General features: G+C 37.7%; 1 protein-coding gene across 4 annotated transcripts; it reads left to right on the top strand.

Moving 5' to 3' along the window:
• Nucleotides 1–229: 229 nt before the first annotated feature.
• Nucleotides 230–24,455, top strand: dazap1 (DAZ associated protein 1). Of its 4 annotated transcripts, none has more exons than XM_079857398.1 (13): nucleotides 230–414; nucleotides 1,274–1,314; nucleotides 3,085–3,251; nucleotides 3,444–3,509; nucleotides 3,668–3,775; nucleotides 4,174–4,222; nucleotides 7,017–7,099; nucleotides 9,899–10,052; nucleotides 10,404–10,433; nucleotides 11,549–11,701; nucleotides 18,495–18,662; nucleotides 21,629–21,718; nucleotides 23,985–24,455. In XM_079857398.1, exons 1-13 carry the CDS (start codon nucleotides 344–346, stop codon nucleotides 24,020–24,022), a joined length of 1,218 nt encoding a protein of 405 aa, XP_079713524.1. In that variant the 5' UTR covers nucleotides 230–343; the 3' UTR covers nucleotides 24,023–24,455. The 4 variants fall into 4 exon arrangements, with proteins under 4 accessions (XP_079713524.1, XP_079713522.1, XP_079713525.1 ...); XM_079857396.1 differs by having other exon boundaries at nucleotides 231–414; nucleotides 23,989–24,455; XM_079857399.1 differs by lacking the exon at nucleotides 21,629–21,718 and having other exon boundaries at nucleotides 233–414.
• Nucleotides 24,456–25,713: the final 1,258 nt, after the last annotated feature.

Genomic DNA, 25,713 nt, shown 5'->3' on the forward strand with positions numbered 1-25,713 from the left:
TACATGGATAAATAATTTATAATAAATACTGCAATATTTTTAAATTGTCAATTTTGATTTACTTTAACTCTCATGGATGTATCAAAGAAAGCTGAATGGTGAAGCTTGACAGCTGCAGTCCTTACTTATTAACTTTCATTATATTAAAAAGAACCTTTTTTTTTTTTTTACTTCATCCAAGTGGACTCCATTACCCAACATGCTGTGCTGTCATTGCACCGCCCTTGCTGGGTCGCCCCGTGGCTCGCGTGACGTCAGTGTTGCGCAGATTCGGTTTGAACCGAAAGCGGAGTGTGACCTTCCCGGGCGGCGGAGACCGGCAGGAGACCGAGCGAGCGGACCCATGTCAGCACTCCCGTCCACAACCCTCGCCACAGAGATGAACAACAACAACTTAGCTGGAGATGAAATCGGGTAAGACTCGGTGTGTTATATGACAGTGTTTGGATGTCGCGTACCCGTCCGTTTCCAGCGGAGAGAGATGCGCAGCGGGCCGCCGGAGGACAGCAGATAGCAGGGAACCAGCCCGCCGGGCTCCGCACTCACACTGGTGCACCAGTAAACTCCTTACATTTGAGGAGCACGGCGACAACGACTCGTTCTCGGTTAATTTAGCTGATAAAATGCTTGGTTATCGAAGCAAAGAGAAAGATTGACAGAAAATGATCAGCTGTCAAAGCTGAAGCTGTCAAACTGGATGCTTGCATCACTCTCTTTTTATGCTGTAAGTTTCTTATAAACGAACTGCGGTATTATAGCCCTCTGTTTGTAGTTGAAGTTTTAAAAATACAAACTGGAGGTTTATACCACTCTCTTTCATAAGTTTATAATCAAACTGGAGGCTCGTATGTTGTTTTGTTATCCTGTAAGTTCATAATCACAAACTGGAGGTTTGTAAAACTCCCTTTTTATATAAAACCACATTGAAGACCGGCTTTTTAATAATCATATTGAAGGATTTGATGCTGTAAGACTTATAATCGGAGCAGAAGAGGAAATCTTGATGCACAGTGTTCTCCAGTGACCCAGCCTGCAGCAGTTTACATTAGCCAGGTGGATTTGTTAACCAGCTCATGTCTGACTCTGAGATGGTTTCGGAGCAGCTCAGGATCATTTGAATGCATTTTGATAATGACCTGTTAAACCGCACAGATCAGTCAGATCAGGCTTGCAGTGCCAAGGGCAAACGTGTTTTCCCTCCTTCACCTTGACTCATGTTCCTTTCTGAATGAGCACAAATGCATTGTGATGTTCCCTCATCTTTGTGTTGCAGGAAGCTGTTTGTGGGTGGATTGGATTGGAGCACCACCCAGGGTGAGTGGAACTGTCGTATTAACCACCATATAGTTTTATACAGTAACATTAGTTGCTATGTAGGGGCTCTTAAATAATGCAAGTGGCAGCTGCAAGGCTCGATCACACAGTGTGTGTTTCATTAAAAGCACAGTCTTGTTTTGCACTGCTGGGTATATTATGCACGCTATAAAATTCTGCATATACTTTAATATGTGCTCGGCATGTTCGGGGCGTAGAAACCAGGTTGTCACTCAGGGCTAATCTTGCCTTTTCAGTATGTGGGTGCAAGTGAGACAGCCTGGGTTAGACGCAAGCTCCAGAAATCCGATAAAGCCCGTATCAAGTGGCATGCGTAAAATGCAATGAGGAAATCAATGGAAAATGATCTAATAATGTACATGGAGTATATAATAATTTCATCATATATTTCAATGCCTTGTCTGCTGTGCTTGTCACTCCTGTCACACGATTACTTTATGTCTATTGCTTTTCTTGCTTTGACATGTTGCCGCATATGAAACAGAACTGTGACGTCCTTTGGGCTAGGGCTGCTCGATTATGACAAAAATCATAATCACATTTATTTAGTTCAGTATTGAAATTATTGCTGGGCCGTATGATCAAAGTCTTTTTTCGATATCAGTAAAATTACACAATTTTCAATAGGCTACTTCAGCAAAAATGAATACTAAGTTAACTAATGTAGCTAAGTAAAAGGTCCTCAAAACAGAAGACAAGTAAACAGGTTCTTTGTTCTTATTATATTGCAGACTAATTACAAACAAAATGGAAAATACAAATAAAATAAACCGTGCTTTAAGTTTTTCAGGAAGATGTACAAACAGTGGTGTTCACACAAGTAATAGCCTACCACAGAAACTGAATAAAGTAATCAAATTTAAAATAGCACCGCTGTATACATTAAATATAGACATCCTTATCGAAGCTACAAAAGTTATTCATTCAAGAGCAGTGAGTGATTTTATCTTTGTCTCGTTGTTTGATTAACATTAACGACACAGACTAAAGCAGTAATATTGGCCTGCTGTCACTTTAAGACCGATTCACTTAAGACATAATGGACTGTGTTTATGAGGAAAACGGCATTTTGACATTTTTGAGTGTAGCCTTTTAGGCGCACATCCGAAGCCCACAGTATACTCTGCTTATGCGTGTTCAGTTTCTTTCATGGCTGTCATGCACTTTTAATGAAACCGTTTAATACCAAGCACGTCCCGCAGTTGAACAGCAGTAGACTGCATTTTACAACACTCTTATTCGGCTGATTTGGATGTTAAGGTTGGCTTAGTGGGAACGAAAGCGCACTGATGTGGCAGCGGCACAATAATTGTTTCACCTCAATTATCTTGTTTTCATATTCGTTGGAAGCTGAAATCCAAAATCAATTATGATCAATCACACAGCCCTACTTTGGGCCATCTACTAGCACTGGACTGAAAGCTGAATAAGATTTATGAAGATTATGTGCTGAATACATTACTCGCATACACATTACAGATCTGTGTAGAAATATATTCAAGAAATCAAAAAGAAAACCTTCAATATATGGAATCCATCTGGTTTGGCTCACCTCTGCCGTTTAACAGATGAACCAAAGTTTGATCATTGGACATAAGGATAGGAAAGGGTTTTTCCTCTGTTTTTACAGTTAAGTCTTTTTTTGCTATCCTAACTATACAAACCTTCAGTTCTGCCACCGGTTCAGAACTACTGATCTAAATGTATTAAAATGCACCTTTTCGCTCATTCCTTTCTGTGTTTTTTTAGAGACTTTGCGAAACTACTTTTCTCAGTATGGAGAGGTTGTGGATTGCGTCATCATGAAAGACAAAAGCACAAATCAGTCCAGGGGCTTCGGCTTTGTGAAGTTTAAAGACCCCAACTGCGTACGGACTGTCCTGGACACTAAACCTCATAACCTGGATGGAAGAAATGTGAGGAGAATGACTGATAATTCTATTTTGCCCAATCATGATAATAACTGCATCACATATAAATGCTCATTTAAAGACATCTGCATCTTGTGACCCCAAAGTCAAAAACCTCTGCTCTAGTGGCATGCTGGTTTGAATTCTTATTATTTTTATTTTTTTTACTGAATAAGTCTTATCTGTTTATTCTCGCAGATCGACCCAAAGCCTTGTACGCCTAGAGGTATGCAGCCCGAGAAGACTCGAGCAAAAGACGGCTGGGTAAGAACTGTAATGTAAATGTGTTTTTTAAATCCAAGTTTGTTCATTAGAGTTTATTTACTTCATTTTTATTCATTGTTGAGATTCAGTCCAGTCCTTGCCTGACTCAGTTAAAAAAAAGTTCAAATATTCTCTTTTTTTGTGTGTGTGTGCTTTAGAAAGGAGGCAAAAGCGACAGCAATAAATCTAAGAAGATATTTGTGGGTGGAATTCCTCATAATTGCGGTGAAGCTGAACTCAGGGATTATTTCAACAGATTTGGAGTGGTGAGATGGACACAGATACAGAAATGTACCATTTTTCTTTAATCGGACTGTGACTCTCATAGGGCATTATTAATAACTAGATAAATTGATTTTCATAAAAATGCTTATTTGAACAATTGAACTTGCTTATTTGATTAGTGATGTAAAAATAGTGCAAAATCATGACATTTCTTTGGTATATCAAGGTTTAAATTTGATTTTGAATTCATGATTTTCAAAATTTGTACACACCTATTTGTTGTGAAAAATAAATTCAATTTTATTCAATTTAAATTTTATTTTAAATATTTTAAATAAAAAAAATTTATTAAAGTTTTACTGTATGTAATATCTTTTATATATGATGCATTTTTTTATCGCTGTTTCGTCCTTCACTGGTTCTGTTCTCCCTTTTGAAGGTCACAGAGGTGGTAATGATCTATGACGCAGAGAAACAGAGGCCTCGAGGTAAACCACACATTCATATTCGCTCCCATTCAGTCTCTCTCTCACCTCATGCGCAAGACAAACTATTCCTACCCAAAGAGAAGAGAACATCACGCAGGCCATCCATCCCTCTCATGTGTGCGATGCTTGGTTTGGTGTGTCTCAACTCTTGCATGGTGGCAAGGCAAATCAGCAGCATCCACATGACACGCAAACATTTGCATCAAACATGTGCCGTCAGTTCAGCTTCTTGCACATCTGCTTGTCTTAAAGGAAAAGCTCATCCAAAAATGTATTCAGACTTAGCTCTGCAAAGATATTAAAAAACAAAAATCCATTTTGTGTTCCATGGGAAAGTAAATAACAGGACAGTGAGTAGATCATTTAAGTTTTGCGCGAACTACCACTTTAAAATTTGAAATTTGAAAATGCATGGCTGTCATCTTTCAGATATGATTCTCACTGTTTTATTATAATTGAAAACGGACTGTGGCCATGACCCGCTAAAGACCTAGTGAAACCAAGCCATCAGTATGACTTAATAAATAAAAAGAACAAGCTTTTTCATTTTAAAAGTGCGATTTTTACATTCACTTAAACCATGTCCTTCCATGTCTTCCAGAAAATAGTTTGCTCTGCTTTTACTGTTTAAACTTAAAATGCTTTTCACCTTTCACTCTCGTTGGGTGTGGATGGAATAGTTTGTCATGTGAACATTTGTAGTTGACCTACTGAATTTCCAATCACTGAAATTAATTTCTATTAACCTTTAGACATTTAAGTAAGTTTTTTTTATGAACATTTACATTTGATTGATCTACGAAATGAGTGTTTATTGCAATGTAGTACATTTAAGTAAGCCCTTTCTATCTTTCTTTTTATGTCCCTGTTTTCCTTGTCAAGTGTTTGAATGCATTAACGTTTTTCCTGAGATATGTCTGTTCTTTCTTGTAGGATACAGTACAGATAGTGGCACCACACAGATTAAGGCCTGGTGTGAAACACACTCATGCCTGTTTCTCTGGTGTAAACACTGTTAATGCTTCAGTTTGCGCCCAGCTAAAGGCAGTGGCTTATCCTCAGACAGTTCACACATTGCTTTCTTTTCACTGATACTGCATAAAACACTTCCTATTGAGAGACTCAGTGTGTGTACAGTGTGGCAGATGTTCTCTGTTTGCGTTTCGCTCTTCTTAATAGCATAATTACACACTGTCTAGCGGTTAAAGGCAGAAAGACAGGTTTGTGTTCTCAGTAGCTTTATGGATGCACTCCACAATGTTCTTGACTGCAATAGCGATAGGCCAAGATGGTCGACTCAATTACTAGTTTTTGGGCATCAGTGCAAATGGGAATGGGAAATAAATTCTGAGATGCATCTTCACAGAGAGGGTTTTAGAGTGCTGTGCATTAGCGTGCAGTACTCTCAGCAATGCACAAAACACTCTTTGTGAAGTTTTGTCTCTAAATTTATCCCACTTAAAGCACCAATTATCGAAGTATCGCTTGTGCAACTTCACCAGCTTTAAGAATGAATTCAGTTCAGATGCTGTTTTTCAGCATCTTTTGCTATGAGTGTTACATTTTTAAGACGCTGTGTCAAATTAAAAATAGTTTTAACTTTTAAAAACACAAGAATTTGTCCTGTGTGAACAGCCCCTAATCGGGGCCCTAGCAAGATCTTCTGAACAATCCAACGACTAGTCAATTTTGATAGTCTGTAACAGGCAAGAGCGCATTGAATTTCCTTGTAAAAGCCTCTACCACTGGCAACTTTCTTCTTTAATGAAACCAGGCCTGATGATGAAGGGCAGGTTGGGTATATTTAGTCCTCATTTAGACGGATGGTTCTGCTCCAAATAGTGTACGAATTCTCAGATCTCTTCAGTCTCAAAGGACGTGCAATCAGAATCAGGTTAGATCCCAAAGTGGAGATTCTGGCAGCCCAGTTCTGCCACAGTTATCTGATCTGACAGAAACTAGTTCACACTGGTGGATCTGGCGCAGCTAAACTCAGCTGCTGCTGGAGGATTGTGCTCTGTCTTAGTGCGTAAGTGACCTTGGAATCGCGCTCCGATTCGGCGGCCCACTTTGATTGTTTTGCCTGCGTGACCTCTGCACGCGTGGGTGCACGCAATTGCTTCTTTTTTACTGTCCCCGAGCCTCTGAGTAGATCTCTGAAATTGAGTATTAACTGGGCTTACACCACACGAGAAACTCGGCTGGATTAAATGTTTCACAAATATCCTTATATCCTTGTGGTGCTTTTGTTGCAATGTTACAATCTATGTTCTCTTGGTTTGCCCAAAGTACTGTGACATTTTGGGAAGCTTCGAGAAAACCAGTAAAAAACCTGTAGTTGTAATGATCATTCTTGTTATGCATTGATAATTGTGGTTGCTGCTCGCATTTGTTGTGTAAGATTGGGGTGGTGATGAAAGTGAGGTTCGGATGAAACATAAAAGGCAGAGATATATATATATATTTATTTATATATGTATATGTATAAAAATCAAGCCCAACACTTGACTAAGATCTGTCGTCAGTATCGTTGAGGTTGCATAAGACCTGGCTTCAGTTATCGAATGCCTTCTACTGCTGTTAATCATTAAATATGTCCAGGGTTAAAGTATTGAAGGGAACAGAATAATACATAACACTTCTGTCCTTTTGGCCTCCACCTGTGATCTTTCCTGGTGACTCGGGCCGTGATGTCATCCGAACCTTAGGTACCCCCCACCCCATCCCTCTTATGTTCTTCTAGCTGTTCTGTCCCAACACCCTGCTGCTCTGTTGACTTTTGGTCGTTGGCTAGGTTTTGGATTTATTACTTTCGAGGCCGAACAATCAGTGGACCAGGCTGTCAACATGCATTTTCACGACATCATGGGCAAAAAAGTGTGTAGTTGTAGTTTTATTTTCCCCTACAACAGAAACTAAAGCTTGGGCGACCAAACATGCACAAATGAAAAGTTATAGAATTGACATTTAACGCCAAAGGGAGTTGTTTTTTCTAACATGATGGGTTATTTATCTCCCAAACTGGGGAAAGTTTGCAAAAGTGTTACATTTTATAAATCTCTGTCCATGTTAGTCGCCCAAGGTTTGGTTCATTTGGACCTCTCCTTTAGGTGCTGTAATGCTGTATAAAAGTGACAAACTTAGGGTTTTTGTACCCTAAATGTACCATATTAAAGTATTAAAATAAATTCAATTCATTTACTTTGCTATTATAATTGAATTATAAAGGACCAATATATATATAAATGCTAAGGGAACTTTATAGCATTGTGTTATATCAGCACTCACCTAAAGAACTGGTTAGTTTCCTTTTTTTTCTTTTACTTTTACTTTTTCTTTTATTCAGGTTAATACTGTCAGGTCACTTACTATTTGAGTTCTGTATTATCTCAGAAGGCAAAGAGAAATCTCAATTAAGTGACCTCAATGTTTGAATCTCCATACTGTGTCTGTTAATCTACTCCAAATGGGCTTTGGGCGGGTAGAAAATGTCTCTGTAGTGTAAGATTTTTGTCTGATACCTAGGTGTATTAGTCTGTTTCGAGGGATAGCGCAAGACCGAACAAGTCGCATGACGTGTTATCTCACCTCACCAGCTCGACTTAGTAAAATATCACTCCCAGCATGGTCGCTTTAAGGAAGTTGATCTGCGTTCTGAAAATATAACACTAGCATTTTTCACATATTTTGACTAATAGTCTCATGTATTCAGAGAGAATCACGTGGGTCTGTCTTGGACTTTCTGTGTTTGGTCTCCCGAGGCATTTCCTTGCTCTGTCATGACTGCACTGTGCTGATTTAAAGTGAAAAACCACTTCCAGCAAGTTTGTTCAAGACTCCAGAATAGCTCTGTAGTTTCTGTCCTACATTGAGTTGGTTCTCGCCTGCTTACGCTCTCCTTGACTTGGGTCTGTGTTCATGAAGGAATCAGGTGCTACGGTACCTGGGCTATTGTTCTTCACATGACATTATTTCATTGGGGGTTTAAGGGGGGGTGGGGCTATATGTTATAAAATTAGAAACTGGAGCATATCAAACTGTGTACCAAATCCCAGCTCTACTGTTGGACGTGAAGACTTGCGCGAGACCTCCCATCACTCTGAGCGGTGATGCCCGCGGGAATGGGGGGGGGGGGATGTTGCCGATTCGAGGATTGCAGACCACTCGCTCAAACTGATACCTAATTAGGTCGACAGTGAGAGAGGAGGAGAGAGACGAAAAGAGAGTCGTTACATTTATGCTGCTTTCCAACGGAAAAATATCGTCTCTTGCTCTTGATGCAAGGTGACCCCAATAACTCACCCCCTTTAGAGTCTCAAGTCTATTTCTGGATTTCCACTTTAACTGGAATGAAACTTCCCTCTGTGTGTTTGTCCATTTTCTAATCGACTGGCAGGTAATAGAATGTCATTGGCTTAATTGGCTAATTATATAATTAGTGGTAATTGCTAAGGCAAGCATCTGAAAAGCAAATCTGAAATCCTCTATTCTACTTAACTCATATAGTTCGTGCTAAATATATGAATGATAGCTCAAACAGTTTTTTGCGATTGGATTTAAGATTTTCACCTGCCGGATTATAAAGTATGGATTATATTAAAGTCGGAATGAAATTAAAATTGGCCCTTATCTATTTTCCAAATGCATCTTATTGATCTTACTATGGACAATTTATCCATGCATTTTTCAGTTTGTAATATTTTTTTTATTTTTCGATAAAAAAAAAAATGTATAATCACAATATCATAACTCAACCTTCAGGAGAAACAACAGACTTCTCTTTGGTGACATATGCTGACACCATCCAATCAATCAGCCCTCTACCGTATAACAGTGAAAACACGGCTAGCCGGAAAATTCAGTCAGTGGCGGGAAAGAGTTAAAGGAGAGTCACAAGACATATCTAGAAACAAGAATATTGTAGGGTCTTATAGGGTGGGCTCTTTTGACTTGGGCCATTAAGAAACAACATAGACGTGCGCTAAAAACCACAAAGAAAATATTACCAACCGCCTAACCACTCACGTCAACCTACAGTAGCATCATAAGCAAGGGTAAATACCCTCTAATTTTCTTCAGAAAATGTACACATTTTAATTTCATATTTGACACAGTATGAAAATTCCTCTCTGGTTAGACTTTTGTCTCTCCATTTTTAATATTGCATGTTAAGTATTTGGTACAATTAGATTATCATACATTTAAACATCACTGACCTTTAATTTTCTATTGTCGTATCTAAACTGAGATTCTTAAGCATTAGCCAGGGGGAGGTAAGTCTTCATTTTCTATCAGCAGTTTATAACTACTTAAAAGAGCTGAGATATAAGAAATGTACAGGGACGGTGTTTCTGAGGTACGTCTGTGGTCATGAAAAATAAATATTTAGTGTCACGTTTAAGCAGAAGTCATCTGCCTGATATGACCCATAGAGTTTTAGTGGACATTTAAAGACCTAAATGTCCCTTTCATACCCAAGTACCTCAGAAACATTGGTTAAAAAGTTATCAAATAGAAGAGACCAAGTATATTCCATCTGGACTACGGTCATGTATTTGGCCTAAGTAAGCGTATCTTTTCTGAGGTGAGGGCTAAAGTTTCTGATAGGTGAGTGGGGGAAGTAGGCAGTATGTTAATTCTCCTCTTGCTAGTTACGACCTCTTGTCCTTTGTGCAGGTTGAAGTGAAGAAGGCGGAGCCACGAGACAGCAAAGTTCCCGCCCCCGGTCAGCTGGGAGCCAATCAGTGGGGGCCCCGAGCCATCTTAAGCGCAGCCAATGGCTGGGCAGCACAACCGGCTCCGAGCTGGCAGCAGAGCTACGGGCCTCAGGGTGAGTGACACGATGGGCCAGAACGCAGCAGGATCGTAACACGTCCCAACCTGTAAAATGATACTAAGAGCCTACTGGTGTCAGTCATGCTTTGCTTTAGGTCAGCTTGCGCTGTTTGCGCCATCTGGCTAAACCACACTGGGTTTGTCTACTGTGCAGGAGGGAATGTTTTCATATAGATCTCGCCCAAAATAAACCTGCTCTGTCTGGCTTGAATCCAGACATGCAACACTTTAATTGAACACATTCTGGTTTCACTCACATTTTTCTGTATGATTCAGATTCAGATTTTAATTTATAAGTAGTTTCATGGTTTGGTGGATGTAAGTTAAAATGTGTTTTTTGTTCCAGGTGTTTGGGTGACTACAGGACAACCTATTGGTATGTTCTGTTTTATTAGTACAGTTTGATTTGGTTATATTAGTTAATTATTGAGAATTCAGTGATTTTTGACTGTATATGTATCACTAATAGGTCTATTCACATCAACTCCAATTATATTATATTAATTATATTATATTATTCAGACTTGTTTGGGCTCAGTAAGACATATAAATAAATATAATAAATATTTTTGAAAGTAGTCTCTAATTTTTATTTTAATATATTTTAAAATGTAATTTATTCCTGTGATGTCAAAGCTTAATTTGCAGCATCATTACTCCAGTCTTCAGAATTATGCTGATTTGGTGCTCAAGAAACATTTATTGTTATTATTATCAATTTTTAAAACAGTTGTGCTGCTTAATATGTTTTTATGAAAACCATGATACATTTTTTCCAGGATTTTTTAATGAATAGAAAAGTTTAAAAGAACAAGATTTTGACAAGAATTTATATATTTTGTATCATTACAAATGTTTTTACAAATTAATTTAAAAAAAAATTCTTACTGACCCCAAACTTACTGAACAGTAGTCTATTCATATATGGTAACACTTTACAATAAAGTCTCATTAGTGTATTAACTAACATGAACTAACAATGAGAAATACATTTGTTACTGTATTTGTTTTTGTTAATGTTCATTAATAAAAATACAGTCATTCATTGTTTGTGTTACTTCACAGTGCATTTACTAATGTTAACAAATGCAACTTTTGATTTTAATAATGTATTAGTACATTTTTAAATTAACATTAACAAAGATTAATAAATGCGCGCAGAAGTGCAGTTCATTATTAGTTCATGTTAACTAATGAAACCTTATTTTAAAGTGTTACCTTATATACATATACAGTATGTATATTCACATACATTATATATATTGATATGCATGTATGTGTGTTTATTTAATAGATTTCTAATTATGATGCTCTAAACTTTTTAAAGCAAATTATAATAGATTGGTATTTTGTGTGCATAGATGGTGTGGAAAATAGTTAGATAATAGAATAGGTATTTTATTCTTGCATGTCGTTCAATTGGACTTGATGTAAATAGGACTTCAGTTGAGTATATTTAGAAATTTTGAGTGAAATGTGTCTTTGTTTCAGGTGGGTATGGACCTCCTTTATCTGCTGGCCGTGGGGCACCCGCACAACCTCCTTCTCCATTTAATGCATTTCTAGTTGCAGCAGCACCTACAGGGGGATTTGGGGCACCTCAGGGATACCCCCAACAGGGCTTTAGTGCACAACCTCAGTTTGGTAGGTGAAAGATCTACATTTTTACAGTATTAAGTAGGGATGCACCGATACCAGTATCTACCGCGCTCATTTACTTGTACTCGGTCACAAACATCAGTGGAAAGTTTGTAGTTCGGTCGGATATGTCAATGGCAAAGAAGGCAAAACGAGGCATGTATTACCGTACTAAAGTTAACTTAACATGAACTGTTACATGATTTATGTATAATGAGTGGTTCCCTACATTATTACAGGACGTTTGCAGGTCAATATGTTTCATAAACGCAAACATCTGAAGCGTGCTCCCAGAAAACCGAATCTAGACAGTGCGGAAATTAAATGGAATTCTCTTTCACGTCTTGCGCTTGAATGGACCAACTCACACAAAATTATGTAAATTTTACATAATTTTACATATACGTCTGTCTTGGCGAGTATCCTGGTAAACATAGTCAGTTATATCGTAATGAACATAAAGAAAACGCATACACGATATATTGGATCCATGCATTCGGTTTTAAAGGGACAGTAGCCTAATAAACCTGCTGCTGTGCTTTTTACTGTTAATCAAACTGCAAAAGATAAAGTAATATCTGCTTTTGACTGAATAACATTTGTAACTTTATAAAGATGAATCTATATTTAATTTATACAATGATGAATATGCAGTATTATTTCACATTTGATTACTGTATTCAAATTATGTACCTGAAAACTATTTTTAGGGCTACCTTGAAAACACAAAAACAGCTGTTTATTTCATTTAGCCTTTTTTGTTCTATTGTATTTATTTGTGCTATTTGTAATTTGATTATTTGTTCTTATTTTATTACTGACTGCTTGTCTTTAATAATGTTTTAAATTTGCATTAATTAGGCTAGTAGTTTTTGCTGTAGAATCAAAATCGGAATAGATAATTGTGATCTATCACTAGACTAAATCTTCACTCAGGGCGACTAAATAATGTCTATCATTAGCCATTGGCTTTTAAAAAATTCTTAGATTTTACTCGCCAGTGTGTGTGTGTTATGGCTAAGTATAAGTTTAGCATAGATATATTTTCACTCTCTGAATACTCTGACTCAGCGCTTGCAGTCGCTTTGCTGAGTGCTTTTAGTGTTTCTCTCACACACGCAAAGAGAGAGAGAGAGAGAGAGAGCTTGAGAGTCTTACATACCTCGCAGAATCGTCGCACTACATGTAAACGATATTCTTTATTGTATTTTCCTGTCAAAATAAAGGAGTTCATTTGAAATTATTCAGCTTTTAAGAACATGCATGATATATGCCGATTATCTCATTGGCTGGTGCTCATCTATTACCGTCCCTGTTTTGATTTCAGCGAATTAGTTCGAGCGAACAAAGACAACGTGATTAATATTCATGAACCCAGCAGCTCATCAATCCTTAGTGCGTTATATATTGTTATTAGTAGTAGTATTATTATCTTTTAAATAATAATTATTATTATCTATTTTTTTTTACAGAAACACTGAATGACCAACAATATCTTAAGCACCACCACCAGTCCTAAGTTCAGTTAAAATGACAAATATGCATTCATACATGGTTACCAAGTTTTAGTTCTAATTACTAAAGTCCTATCATTAAATAGTGCTCGATTCTCATAATATCATAATATAATGCTTGATTGACTGATGTTAAGAGTGCACGTTCAGATATTTAAAAAGCTGTGCCATTTTTTACAAAGATAAGATGATTTGGTGGAATTATATATCAGAGGTGGGGGACTCGAGTCACATGACTTGACTCGAGTCGGACTTAAGTCACAAATTTTAGGACTTGAGACTTGCTTGACAAATATTTATAAAAGACTTGACTTGACTTTGACTTTATATTCATGACTTGAGACTTGACTCAGACTTGAGTTAAATGACTCGAAATAACTTGTATTCTGTTTAATAAATATCTGTTTTTGTATGGAGCTTATAATATGACAAAATGATTTGAATTTGAATTGTGTAAATTTGAATTATTTGCAGGTGTAATCTAACAAAATTGAATTTTAGGTGGTAATAATACAGTGAGGAAAATAAGTATTTGAACACCCTGCTATTTTGCAAGTTCTCCCTCTTAGAAATCATGGAGGGGTCTGAAATTGTCATCGTAGGTGCGTGTCCACTGTGAGAGACATAATCTAAAAAAAAATAATCCGGAAATCACAATGTATGATTTTTTAACTATTTATTTGTATGATACAGCTGCAAATAAGTATTTGAACACCTGAGAAAATCAATGTTAATATTTGGTACAGTAGCCTTTGTTTGCAATTACAGAGGTCAAACGTTTCCTGTAGTTTTTCACCAGGTTTGCACACACTGCAGGAGGGATTTTGGCCCACTCCTCCACACAGATCTTCTCTAGATCAGTCAGGTTTCTGGGCTGTCGCTGAGAAACACGGAGTTTGAGCTCCCTCCAAAGATTCTCTATTGGGTTTAGGTCTGGAGACTGGCTAGGCCACGCCAGAACCTTGATATGCTTCTTACAGAGCCACTCCTTGGTTATCCTGGCTGTGTGCTTCAGGTCATTGTCATGTTGGAAGACCCAGCCTCGACCCATCTTCAATGCTCTAACTGAGGGAAGGAGGTTGTTCCCCAAAATCTTGCAATACATGGCCCCGGTCATCCTCTCCTTATTACAGTGCAGTCGCGCTGTCCCATGTGCAGAAAAACACCCCCAAAGCATGATGCTACCACCCCCATGCTTCACAGTAGGGATGGTGTTCTTGGGATGGTACTCATCATTCTTCTTCCTCCAAACACGTTTAGTGGAATTATGACCAAAAAGTTCTATTTTGGTCTCATCTGACCACATGACTTTCTCCCATGACTCCTCTGGATCATCCAAATGGTCATTGGCAAACTTAAGACGGGCCTTGACATGTGCTGGTTTAAGCAGGGGAACCTTCCGTGCCATGCATGATTTCAAACCATGACGTCTTAGTGTATTACCAACAGTAACCTTGGAAACGGTGGTCCCAGCTCTTTTCAGGTCATTGACCAGCTCCTCCCGTGTAGTTCTGGGCTGATTTCTCACCTTTCTTAGGATCATTGAGACCCCACGAGGTGAGATCTTGCATGGAGCCCCAGTCCGAGGGAGATTGACAGTCATGTTTAGCTTCTTCCATTTTCTAATGATTGCTCCAACAGTGGACCTTTTTTCACCAAGCTGCTTGGTAATTTCCCCGTAGCCCTTTCCAGCCTTGTGGAGGTGTACAATTTTGTCTCTAGTGTCTTTGGACAGCTCTTTGGTCTTGGCCATGTTAGTAGTTGGATTCTTACTGATTGTATGGGGTGGACAGGTGTCTTTATGCAGCTAACGACCTAAAACAGGTGCATCTAATTTAGGATAATAAATGGAGTGGAGGTGGACATTTTAAAGGCAGACTAACAGGTCTTTGAGGGTCAGAATTCTAGCTGATAGACAGGTGGTCAAATACTTAAATACAAATAAACAGTTAAAAAATCATACATTGTGATTTCTGGATTTTTTTTTTTTTTAGATTATGTCTCTCACAGTGGACATGCACCTACGATGACAATTTCAGACCCCTCCATAATTTCTAAGTGGGAGAACTTACAAAATAGCAGGGTGTTCAAATACTTATTTTCCTCACTGTATATAGTTTAAAAAAATACAGATTCAAGTTTTCAAGATAAAGAAATTCGGAACTTCAAATTCAGTTTTCTAAAATTCAATCTCAAAAATTCAAAATCAAAAATTCAGATCTTACAGAAAGTAGGTCACAGGTCATCCACAGGGAAGAGTAAAGGATCAGATAAGTCGAACAGAGCATTTTGGCTGCACTGCAGTAGTTTTCTGCCGCAAACGCGGTGGTGGTTCAAGAGAATCCGTGTACCTTTCGTTCAGTCATTTTTTTATTTAATATTAAGAGTAGAAAAATGAGAAAACAGCTTGAGTATTAGATTTCTAATATTCTAGTAGCCTAATAATAGTCCGCTACAGCAGTTTTATCATGAAACACGCTGTGATTTATTCCAAAGTGACTCAGGCATATATAATGCATTTAACATTAAGTAATCTAAATGTTGACTTTCAAAAGTAGGCGCGCCAAGAAGGCTATTCTTTAGTTCATTTTTGGTGAGCGCCAGAAAGATCTAAAGAGACCGAGACGCGCTAAAGCAGCGCATCATGTTGTTTTATTTATTTTTCAATGGCATGATATTTTGTAGTCATTTTGAATGTACACAAATAAAAATATACATTTTACTGTTTCGAATGATGTCATATTATCTGTATGACTATAAATAACAGAGTATTAATTTCCCAGCAAATCCAAGTGATGGCGCTCTCACACAACATAGTATCAGTTCTGGCGTTGCTTCATATCGCAGACTGCTCATTATCAAAATGAAACACAGTCAACCAAACATATAAAAAGTTATTCTGCCTAATTTAATTGGTCTGTTGTACAATATAAAGGGCAAGCTGTGCCGCACACAGTCCTACTTGTTATTCCAAACATTTCCCTAGTCACTCCCTTACCCCTCCTACCAGTTCCTATGGCCACTTGGCCAGTGCGAACACAAACAGCAAAACCGTGTTTGGGGGAGAGTAGTTCATAGAACTGTTTAGAATTGGACAGTTCCTATAACTAAGTTCCTGTAACTACTTGGTCGGAAAGCGGCTATTGTAATGCGGAACTACTGTTAGATACGCGGGTTCTTAACAGTCACCTAATCTGTCCCGCCTTAGCTCTGTGGCTATAATGAACAAGCTGCGAGTGCGATGTCAAGATTGCAATGCTGAAATATGTTGCGTGTGTGTGTGGGTGTGGGTGTGTGTGAGAGAGAGGCGTGGGCGCGATCAAACAGGGGAAACATAAAAACATACTCTTGTCATTTAGTTCATAGTACAGGACATCATTCGAACTGCAAAGTGTGTACTTATATTTGTGTACACTCGCAATAAAACACAACCTTGTGCTTTTGTCAAACTGTAAACTTTTTTTTTGCAATCGTACACTGTCTAATAATTGGTCTTCAGTGTTAGACTTTGAGTGAAAAGCACTGATCTATCTAGAATGACTCATTATAATGTCATTATATAGATCAGTGGTGAAAAGCCTATGGATAGTTTTTGGGGATGCACATAAAAGATTGTATACACCTTCACACACACAAATAAAAAAATTCATACAGACTTGTGAACCCAACCATGCATCCACAAATAAACAAAACAAAACAAATAAAAAATTAATAAAAACCTCGAAGCTGCAAGCACAACCATGTACATGTAAACAAACAATACACTCTTCACTCATACAGATGCACACACATTCACTTACAAATATTAATCACACTCAAATCACCTCTCTCTCTCTCTCTCTCTCTCTCTCTCTCTCTCTCTCTCTCTCTCCACACACACACACACACACACACGAAAAGTCAAACTCAACCATGCACATGCAAACAATACACTCTTCACTCATACATATGCACACACATTCACTCACATTCACTCACTTTAATCATACTAAATCAAATAACCTCTTTTTCTCTTTCCTTTAAAAAAAAAAAAAAAGGAAATATCTAACTTGAGGATATATATGTTCATGTTCCATAAAGGGGATGCTTGTTTGAAGAATGCCATTTTTGGCATAGAAACCATTATACTTGCATTGATTAATAGTTTTTAATGGTCTTCTGCAATGTTTGAGGCATATTTAGGTACAGCAGCTGTTTCAATATTTTACATGCTTTTATGTTGGCCTAATTTCAGTTACATTTTAAGCTATGAGTTTTACATTTTATTTATTTATTTATTTGTTTATTTAGATTTTTATTGTATTAACAACTCAGCTGTATGTATCCTTTTGAGTAGAAATGCATATTGCAATTTTTTGTTGCAAAAAAAAATCCCATAGTCCGTAACTACTACAGTTTTAACTTTTTTTATAATTTTAATATATAAATTCAGTTAAATCGTCAAACATTTGTATGACTTGCCAGTGACTTGCTTAACCCAAGCTACGACTTGCTTAACCCAAGCTACGACTTGACTTGAATTGCTTGACATAAAGCAGTGACTTGACTTGACTTGCTTTTCACAAAATTGACTTGCTTGAGACTTGAAGGTTAAGACTTGAGACTTACTTGTCTCAATATATATATATATATAGCCTATGTATTAAAATCAAATAAAATGCAATAAAATGGTATTTCAGTCTGGCGTGTAAACTAAGCCAATGGCTTGGTTGGTATCGGACTCGTTCTGGAAAAAGTGGTAATGGTGCATCCCTAGTTTCAAGACTCGTTCACGCCAAGAATGATAACTATAAAGATAATGGTAAAGATACAGTTCTAAAAATAAAAGAGTAGCAGAGTCCACACCACAACTACAACGATAATGGCACCGAAAAACAATATAGTTTGTTGGAACTACTTTCAGAACGATTTTTTTCCAGCTGATAAACGATAAAAACATTGACAGCCAATCAGAATCCATTCTGCTTTAAAGAGCTCGAGCATTTAACACAGCAGAAGACAAAACTGCAGCACGTGCTTAGAATATACAATGATGTCGTCTGCTGGTGTCGCTAATATAGTTATCTTTATAGTTATCATTCTTGGTGTGAACAGGCCTTTAGGATTGCTGGACATTGATGTGACCCGATGGCTCTGGTCGATCATTAAATACCGCAGTAATTTTAGCCCCAAATTAAAATTTCTTATATAAAATATAAATATGCAATATGAATGGGAAATTAAAAGAACTGAAGTAAGATTGTAATGATTCCTGCATTACTTTTCTTATGTCTTTATCATCATAGGATATACCTTTGGAACACCTCAAGGTGACCAGTTTGTAGCACAGGGAATGCCTCCCCCTCCCTCCACGCCGGGCGCAGGGCCTTTAGGTTTTGCCCCGGCTACGACTCCCTCTCAGGACCTGAGCAAAGCCGCCCCAGCACAGCCAGATTTCTCCTACAGCCAGTATGGTAAGAGCGCACTGAAACGCAGCAACAAACCACTGCAGATGTGCCGTAGCTGGGGTTCTGTTCACACGTCTGAACGGGCATGATGACATCACATACACACGCTTCCACACAGACCCTCAGTCTATTTACCCTCAATCAAGACCTTTAGATTTAGATTTTTGGTCTGTGGAGGTTTATCCAGTGGTGTGTGTGAATTAGATCATCCTGTACTGCAATGCTGCTTTTGACCAGATGACGCTTCATATAACGCAGACGAGGGGTTTCATCTGTAGATGTTGCAGCGTTGGATGGTGGGGGTGGCGATAGGATGAAGTAAAGTTGCAGTTCATGTGAGATTTTTTTTAGGTAGATTTAACTTTAGACATATAGACCAAGTATAAGATACACACAGAATGTCTCTTGGTGCAGGTGCCGACACAGTACATACAACATCTAGAGCATCCATTAGACTATAGAAAATAGAACTGACTCTACAGAAATAGTCATGGACCCCTATTCTTTAGAAATGGCCAGAGCTAAAAGCATCTGGAGGTCAGTGAGATGTGGGACACGGTGCATTTAGTGGTGCTTGCTAAGGCAGCTATTACTACAACAACAACAAACCTCTAACCTTAAGTATTACATTTTGGCACATAATTCATCCTGTACCATTTGTGCTACAAACCTGAATGATGCCTTCAATCATGCAGCATGTTGAGGACAGGTGTGCTATTACTTTTCCAAGATATTAGACTTATCTATACATAAAACCTATACTTGCACTTAAAGGAATTGTTCACCAAAAAATTAAGATTTTTTTTTCATTTACATCATTTACTCACCCTCATTTAGTTCCAAAGAACCCAAAAGAAGATATTCTGAAGAACAGTTCTGGTGACATGGACTTCTATTGTATAAAAAAAAAAATATATATATACAGTACCAGTCAAAAGTTTGGAAACACTACTATTTTTAATGTTTTTGAAAGAAGTCTCTTATGCTCATCAAGCCTGCAGTTAAAAAAAAAAAAAAAAACAGTAATATTATGAAATATTATTACAATTTAAAATAATGGTTCCCTTTTTTAATATACTTTAAATGTAATTTATTTTTGTAATGCAAAGCTGAATTTTCATCAGCAAGTACTCCAGTCTTTGGTGTCTTATGATCCTTCAGAAATCATTCTAATATGCTGATTTATGATCAATGTTGGAAACAGTTGTGCTGCTTAATATTTTTTTATAACCTGAGATACTTTTTTCAGGATTATTTGATGAATAAAAAGTTAAAAAGAACTGTATTTATTTAGAATAGAAATCTTTTGTAACAATATACACTACCGTTCAAAAGTTTGGGAACAATAACTTTTTTTTTTTAAAGAAATTAGTACTTTAATTCAACAAGGATGCGTTAAATTGATAACGAATAATAAAATTGATAATAAAATTGATAAAAGGTGATGGTAACGATTTATATTGTTAGAAATGTTTTTATTTTAAATAAATGCTGTTTTTATGAATAAATGCTGTTAACGTTTTACTCATCAATGAATCCTGAAAAAAGTATTCCAAAAAAATATATTAAACAGCACAACTGTTTCCATCATTGATAATAACTGAGTATCAAATCATCATATTAGAATGATTTCTGAAGGATCATAAGACACCAAAGACTGGAGTACTTGCTGATGAAAATTCAGCTTTGCATCACAAAAATAAATTACATTTTAAAGTATATTAAAAAAGAGAACCATTATTTTAAATTGTAATAATATTTCATAATATTACTGGTTTTTTTTTTTGTTTTGTTTTGTTTTTAACTGCAGGCTTGATGAGCATAAGAGACTTCTTTCAAAAGCATTAAAAATAGTAATGTTTCCAAACTTTTGACTGGTACTGTATATATAAAATATCCACTCATTTGGAGCGACATGAGGGTTAGTAACTGATAGCAGAACCTTATTTTTGGGTTGTATAGATCCTAGGGGTGGAATGGTACATGTATTCGTATTGAACCGAAACGGTACGGGCGTCACGGTTCGGTGCATAAATTTACACGGAGAATACATTGTAGCCGTGTTCAGTCCCGGAACGCGCGCTGTGTGAACAAAAGCCATAATAATGCCATGCCGTAGTGATGACGCTGAAGCCGGGATCGTTTTTAAACAATCGGTCGTTAGCTGATAGGGAAAATAACTGCTTTTATCGGCTGATACCGATTATTGGCCAATACATCTGTGCATCCCTACTAACAAACACTCTCGTCTTTAAAACCACATAACATCCTAGCAACCAGCCAGATAACCTTACAAACCACATAGCAAAATCCTAGCAACCACCCAGGTCACTTTACCAACTAGAACACCTTAGCTATCATATACTTATGCAACCAGCCAGATCACTCTAACAACTGCATACTTTACATACTTAACTGTCTAGTATTGTATACAAATACTTGCTTCACAATATATACAAGTTTAGTTATTATGGGATGCTCATATTAATATCAGTCTGAGAGGTAAAAATGCGGCTGTATTCCATAATCAGTGCTGAAAATGTCAGGTAACGATTTGAAAGAGCGTCATGCCTGAACGATCGAGAAGGAAGTCTTTAAACCCAAATTAGTCCATTTCGATGGTTGATCTTAGCATAGCAGTTTTCTTTGCATCTCTGGGGTTGACGTACATTAGAGTGCTATTAGCGTGAAGGTCAGGCTGTCTGTGTGGGTTGTATGTATGTACGGCTGGTGTTACGAGACGGTCTCATCAGCCGCTTTGTCACGCCTCTGCTTCGCTTCCATTCATCAGCAGCTCGATGGCCAAGCAGCCTGATACACATGCTCATTTAGAAACAGCACAGGGCCGATCCATCCACATGTTCTGTTCATGAGCCCTGAGAGCAGGAGAGGGCAGCGTTCTCCTGGGTAGGAGCTGTAAGGTAGTAGTTAAGTCAGACTCTGTCAACCTGGTCTCCTCATCTCCCTGCTAGGCTTGGGTAACTATCCTCAGGACCCTTCTGCCTACGGACCAACGCGTCCTTCTCACACTTATGTACAGGAAGAGCAGGGATATAGCGCAGGTAGGTGAGCAACTGCATCCTACTATCACTCAAACCCAATAGAACAAGCATCAACAGCCTGTGGGACCCATAAGGCTTCAGTTCTGTTTCTCATGCATCCCATGTACAATACGCATATGCTGTATGCGTATTCTACATCTGTTTGAGGCATCTCTTCGGTTTTCCATGGGATATACTAAAGTACAGCTACATGTCATTCAGGGGGCCTCAAAAGACGCCCGTTTAATGAAATAAACTCCATTTTCGTGTTTTCTTTTGATCTGAATCTCCCGTGAAGCGTCTCTAGGCAACATTGTAACTCGTATGGCTTGTAGCTGTAGTTTACTATATAGAAAAAACAGACGGCTTGCTTCAGATGTTCTTTTTTCAGTCACTGCATTGCTTTGCTGCTAAAAGGATGATCTAATGGTGTCTCTACTGGGTTTTCTGTGGATTTTGTGCCCCTCATGCAGCGTGTGACAGTCACAGCTGAACAAATCTGTTCGGATTCGGCGAATTCTTTGACTCTTAAAAAGAATCCATTCCTCTTCATTTGTGCTCATGTAGTCTAATGTTTCACTTTCATCTAGAGACTTTCGAATAAACTCTTTCCAAAATGCATTACTGCCTGGGTATTTCTGTTATTATTTTTTCTTCCAGAATGCTTTAAATGTGTTTTCATGACCACCATACCTTTATTTTTTAGATGTTTTCTGTTCAGTTATTTGTTTCTGTTGTAAATAAATCTAAGATAGTTTGTCCACGTACACACTGCAAAGCTGCTGCTTTTAAAAGTGTATTCACTTCATTATGAGTCTGCGTGTGTAAGGAATTGTCGTTGTGATAACCACAGCAACAACAAACATGGATGCCAAGTTCAATCTGCTCAGTGTTGCCCATGTTCAACCAAAGTAATATTAGCATGGAAATAATTAGTAAAACACAGTTGATTAGATTCTTTCAGGAGTGAATTTGGTTGTAGATTTAGACCAGGGTTCCTCAAACTCGGTCCTGGAGGGCCACTGTCCTGCAGTTTAGCTCCAACCCTGATCAAACACACCTAGCTGTGAGTTTCTAGTGATCCTGAAGACATTGATTAGCTTGATCAGTGTTGGAGCTAAACTGTGCAGGACAGTGGCCCTCCAGGACCGAGTTTGAGAAACCCTGATTTAGACAATTCAGTTGTCTTTGTGGACAAAGCGGGATTGAGTACTCATATACCCAAAGTGTACTTCTGTTTTAACCCGAACCGTTACGGTATGCGTACAGCAGAACCCTTTAAAATATACTCCATTTGGCACTCCATGCATACTAGAAGTTCCATCCTTGTCTCTGCAGAAGTAATGACCGATAAGAAATGTCTTTGTTCTCATTTAAACTGGAGTTGTGGTTATCTGTTAACCCTTCGCTCAAGCGCTCGTTATCAGGTGTCTGTTGTTGCTGGGGCACAGTTTATGGGAGTGGGGGAATTATTATACATTATGTATTTTGAGCTTTTATGAGAAGCGTTAAGTTCCTGTCCAAAACATGCAACTAGGACCAGTTATCTGCGTTATCTGAGAGATGCTCCTATCACGACACTAATGATAAAATGTGCAACTTATTTTAATTCTATAAAGAATTTATTACTTTAAAGTACTACGTAGAGACCTTGCTCCAACATAAATTAGAAGGCTTTTTAAACTACTTTATTGTAGTAGCAGTTACTATGAGAGATTTCGACTCATAAATAGTGTGAAATGGGAATAGTGTTTTCATATATAAAAAATTCGACAAACTGATTAGCGCAAAAAAAAGTGCAAGGTGCTTGTGTGAGTTGAGCGATTCGAGAATCTTTGGCCCTGTTTACACCCGCGTTTTGGTCGATTGGATCACAAGTAGACGAGGGAGACACATACCCGTTTACACATTCGACCACCTGAGCGTCTACACTGTGTATGCAATCCGGGCGAATGCGTTTTCGACTACGTCTGCAAGTGATGTCTTAATACCAGGTGTAAACGGGGCCTTTGCTCGTACAAAACGCGCATACTTTGCCGATGATGAAATTTACATCACAGACACTGCACACGTCCCTTATAGCGCACATATAAAAACAAAGTATACTTTGGGCTCAAGAGAAGTGACGACTGTAGTGTGTACGTGGCCTTTGCCTTGAAGTCAAAAATGGAACTAATGCAAACTGATGAGGGGTTACGAGAGATGCCCAGAAAGCCTAGTCGCATGTTCTCGTACTTTGTAGTTACTGGTGTTTAATATCACTTTCCATGTTTTCATGTCTGTTGAGACAGGTTATGGGCAGGACCTGAGTGCTTTTGGTCATAGCTTTGCAGACCCCAGCCAGCAAACTGCCTCATACGCTGCAGCCCCCTCCGCACCGTCAGGAGCTCCAGCGGCAGCCAGCAGCTTCGCTCGAGGGCAGAACCATAACGTCCAGGGCTTCCACCCCTACCGGCGCTGAGCTGCTCCCCACCCACCCAATGCAATACTCATCGTCAGGGATATGGACGTTTTGAGCACAAGCTGAGCTGGATTTTTGGGATTGTCTTTCTGAACATTGCAGAGTAAAATAAAAGGTTTTATTGTGTGTAAATTGTGAACAGGGGCTCTACTCCGATAACAGGAGACCACAGTACTCCTCTATATTTTGTAGTCGGACTGAACTACTGAAGTATTTAGCAATAGTTTTGGACTGTCTGGTCAAACATCAGCACAGAACAGACGTACCAGACGTCGGCGACAGGGTCTCCCAATTATTCAGCTTTAATTATATTAGTGGGGAAATGTTTTTATTTTCAATTTTGTGAATTTTGTTTACTCTTTTACCGTTTTATTTAAGTTTGAAATAGATTACAAATGTGTATTATACATCTAAACTGTGCAATTTTTTAAAGAATTTTGTACTAATATATGTGCGCTTTTCTTGTTTTTTTATTTAAGGACGTAGACTTCCCTCAGGTGGCTGTTAGTGCACTTTTGCACTTATGCAAAAAAGAAAAAAAAAACACAAAAATGAGAGTTTATTTGAAATAAATGATTTAAAGAAACATTGTTGTGCAAATTCATTGAGGTAACAGTTCAATTGCTTTAGAAATGAATCCGTTCACTTTCAAAGACACGTGAACTTATTAAATAATTAAGAATTCTGTTATAGGAGTGTACACAGTTTAATATGTCATCGTCCTAATATTATATTACAGTAAATACATTACAGTTCACATATAACTTGTACATGAAATTCAACATCAAGATTCCTTTGAAGTTTATATGAATGTACAGTATAAGAAAGTGTAAGTCGCGTGTGTATTTCACCTTTTTAATCACTATTTTAGATCCACTTGTTGTGACATTAATTATTAGAAGTACAAATATTCTATGAGCCGCAATATGAGGTCATAAAAGTTGAATGCATGATAACTAAGGGAGCGCGGGGCACAACATAACACGGGGCTAGTTGTAACACACTTGTTTTAAATACTTCCACACATGCTAGGATGACGAAACTTGGTGCATTTACTAGTTGCCATATCAACACTATATAGAGAAAAAATTGTGCCAAAATTATTATTTTTTTTGGAAGATATCCATAGACATTTATTAAACCATAGCAAAAGTAAATTTCTTACTTAAGTTAATTTTTCATCTCTATTTTTTGTGTTTATTTAAAATGAGACAAATCTGATATTATTTTAATCTCCAATATGTTATTTAACAGTTGAGATAGTTCTTTAATGCTTCGCTAACTAGCAGAAGACACTAGCAGGGTTTAAATCCCAGTTGTGCAGGCGGGGCATGTTGTAACACTGAGTTACAATGTGCCCCTATTAGAAATATGCTATTATATTCTATACTTTTATTAATTTTATTGAGAAAACATGAGAAAAGGGTGAATAAAGACTGAGAGTCAATGTTCAGAAATTACTAATTATTTGTTTTGAACTATGTTGTATAGCTGTGTTTTCATGTGTTCGTAGTCAAAACTCAAAAATGAGTTTATATTTAATTATTTAAAAATT

Source organism: Squalius cephalus (genome assembly GCF_949319135.1).
Source record: "Squalius cephalus genome assembly, chromosome: 22".
Classification (NCBI taxonomy): domain Eukaryota; kingdom Metazoa; phylum Chordata; class Actinopteri; order Cypriniformes; family Leuciscidae; genus Squalius; species Squalius cephalus.

Bases quoted from the DNA above. Each gene is read 5' to 3' on its own strand.
- dazap1 (XM_079857396.1), top strand. From the start codon at position 344: ATGTCAGCACTCCCGTCCACAACCCTCGCCACAGAGATGAACAACAAC. The intron at 3,776-4,173 runs GTGAGATGGACA...TCCCTTTTGAAG, and splicing joins ATTTCAACAGATTTGGAGTG to GTCACAGAGGTGGTAATGAT. The intron at 10,434-11,548 runs GTATGTTCTGTT...TCTTTGTTTCAG, and splicing joins GACTACAGGACAACCTATTG to GTGGGTATGGACCTCCTTTA.